Below are 2895 nucleotides of genomic sequence, written 5' to 3'. Positions count from 1 at the left end.
TCGCAGAGGTGGGGAGTGGGCCTTGGTCCTATCGCTGTGGGCGCAACCTAACCTATCAAAAACAGTCCCAGATGCTCACGTCTGACAGTCACTGATTGGTGATCCATGTCGACAAGAGCTGGACAGCTGGGCTGACGTAGTACTCTATCTGGAAGCGTGCCAAGTGCTAGGATCAATCAGGAAAAGAACGCCGGACGCGGAGTGTACCCAATCACACGAGCTCAATTTCAACTAGTATGGGGCCAAGAATCTTGGTCTCCGACTCCCTGGTCCCTTATCATTGTGTGTTGGCCCTGTCGCGATACGACACGCAGGGAGATTCCCTGTTATGTTCAAGGCAACGTCGGTGTTGGTGCCGTTGCCAAACCACTTTGCCGTGCTTACCTTCGCTTTACATGCTTGGCCAGCGTGGAGCTAACCTGTCACTGGACGCGGTTTCTGGAGATACCAACCATTCAGCCCGATAAGAGTTGACAAGTTGACAAGCCTGTTGCTGCTAGTTGTTTAACAAAAGCGACTTGCCCCCCCTCCCCCCCCCCCCCCTCCCCCCCCTTTCGCCCTCTTGCCGTGGTTCTGCTTCACTCCCTCCTCCTCCTTCCCGAAAGACTGCCAAAAGTCACGTGTCGCAAACTTTACATGGTGTTTTGAGTCAATCTTTCTACTTCCGCCCGTCCTTGGTTCATTCTCGTGGGATCTTTCAACGGCTGCGGCCTTCATTTGTTTTCTCATCTGACACTACCACAATGAAGGAGTCGCATGCAGAGAAGCACCCGAGCTCCGGCGATGCGATGACCGCCGAGCTCGGTAGCATCCGGAATGTCGACTCCGAAGACAAGATGGGTCACCTGCATCGCAGGCTCAACAATCGTCAAATCCAGCTCATCGCAGCAGGTGGATCAATTGGAACGGCACTCTTCATCAGCATCGGCGGTGGTCTCGCCAAGGGTGGTCCCGGCAGCTTGCTGATAGCGTACACCGCTTACACCCTGATTCTTGCCCTCGTCAACAACTCTGTTGCCGAGATGAGCACGTATATGCCCGTTGCAGGTGGCTTTGTCCGTCTGGCTGGGTATTGGGTCGATGACGCACTTGGTTTCCTTGCGGGATGGAACTTTTTCCTCTACGAAGCTATCTTGATCCCCTTTGAGATTACTGCTCTCAATATCGTTATTTCGTTTTGGAGTGATGATGTCGTGAAACCCGGTCCAACAGCTGGTATTTGTGCTGCTGTGATTATTCTTTATGGGTAAGAATATCATCCTGATTCGCAGAACACTCTGCTTCTGCCGCTGGCTTCCCTTTGCGAGGGGGGTATGCTGCAAATACAAATGTAATGTGACACTGACGTGTGTACACAGGTTGATCAATGTCCTCGCGGTACGGGGCTATGGCGAAGCTGAGTTTTGGCTTTCCGGAGGGAAGCTGATCTTGATCTTCATGCTTTTCGCTTTCACATTTGTGACCATGGTCGGCGGCAACCCCCAACGAGATGCATACGGCTTCCGCCACTTTACGAACCCTGGTGCGTTTGCAACATATCTATCAGGCGGCGACCTGGGTCGTTTCGAAGGGTTTCTTGCTGCACTTTTCAGTGCCTCCTTCACCGTTGTCGGTCCCGAGTACATCTCCATGGTATCTGCTGAAGCTCAACGGCCCAGCATTTATATCAAGTCAGCATTCATTACCGTGTATTACCGATTTTGTATTTTCTTCATCATCGGTGCGCTGGCTGTTGGCATCGTAGTTCCGTATAACCACCCAACCCTAGTCAACCTTTACTTTGGTGATGGTGGTGGCGGTACGGCTGCGGCTTCTCCCTATGTGATTGCCATGGAGACACTCGGTATTGGTGTGCTTCCTCATATCGTCAACGCACTCATTCTTACGTCTATCTTCTCGGCTGGCAATACCTACACCTACTGTGCCACTCGAGCGCTTTACTCACTATCCATCGAAGGAAGAGCGCCTCGTTTCCTGCGTCGATGCAACAAAAATGGAACTCCCATCTACTGTTTCGCCATCGTCATGCTATTCCCGATGTTATCTTTCCTCCAAGTAAGCAGCAGTTCTGCTGTTGTTATTACATGGCTAACTGCGCTTATCACGGGAGGTGGGCTGATCAGCTTCATCATCATGTCGATCACGTTCATCAACTATCACAAGGCCTGTGTCGCCCAAGGAGTTGATCGCAAAACCCGACCATACTATGGATACTTCCAGCCTTACGGCGCATACATTGCATTGGGCTTTCAGTTGCTCATTCTCTTAGTGTATGGCTACTACGCGTTCCGGCCGTGGTCAGTAGAGTTGTTCTTCCAGAGCTACACTATGCAGATCCTAGCCGTCGTTCTTTTTTGTGGATGGAAGTTATTCAAGAAGACCAGATACATAAGGCCCCATGAGGTTGATCTTGTTTGGGAGCGGCCATTGATTGAAGCCTACGAAGAGTCTTTAGTTGATCCGCCAGTTGGCTTTTGGACCGAGATGGCGCGAATGGTTGGGCTTCGAAGGAACAAGGTAGGCTTCCATTAATCCCTCTTGAGGGCGACAAAGGCTGACCCTCTTAGGTCTAACACGCCTTCTTTCCAGCTCAAATCTCATGTAGGATACCTTAATGTACTCAATTCCATGTATTTATCTAATCATGATTTTGCTATCGCCTGGGAGAAACCCGTAGCACTCCGTTGATGGTAATGGTGTCATTTGCACTTTTTCTTTTGATGACTTTGCTCTGCTGGCGTGAGCTTTGGAAAGAGGACCCGGCAGAGGGTGGTCATTGCTCGGATGGAGTACAGCTCAAAGGCCGCAAGATCTACAGGAATTGACTAGAATTCTCGAAAAATGGCGGCGAAGCTGCAATTATTACAGAGCTCTGGGGTACATTAGGGCGCTGGC

At 50.8% G+C, this 2895-nt stretch overlaps 1 protein-coding gene across 1 annotated transcript; it reads left to right on the top strand.

The window, feature by feature from the left end:
- Nucleotides 1–836: 836 nt before the first annotated feature.
- BDP81DRAFT_335798 (amino acid permease/ SLC12A domain-containing protein) lies at nt 837–2532 on the top strand (the record flags this gene model as incomplete). Its single annotated transcript, XM_060585869.1, has 2 exons — nt 837–1246; nt 1359–2532. 2 exons carry the CDS (start codon nt 837–839, stop codon nt 2530–2532), a joined length of 1584 nt encoding a protein of 527 aa, XP_060437855.1.
- Nucleotides 2533–2895: the final 363 nt, after the last annotated feature.

Source organism: Colletotrichum phormii, assembly GCF_030913505.1.
Source record: "Colletotrichum phormii strain CBS 102054 chromosome Unknown BDP81scaffold_42, whole genome shotgun sequence".
Classification (NCBI taxonomy): Eukaryota; Fungi; Ascomycota; class Sordariomycetes; order Glomerellales; family Glomerellaceae; genus Colletotrichum; species Colletotrichum phormii.
This window is presented reverse-complemented; position numbering and strand designations above follow the sequence as displayed.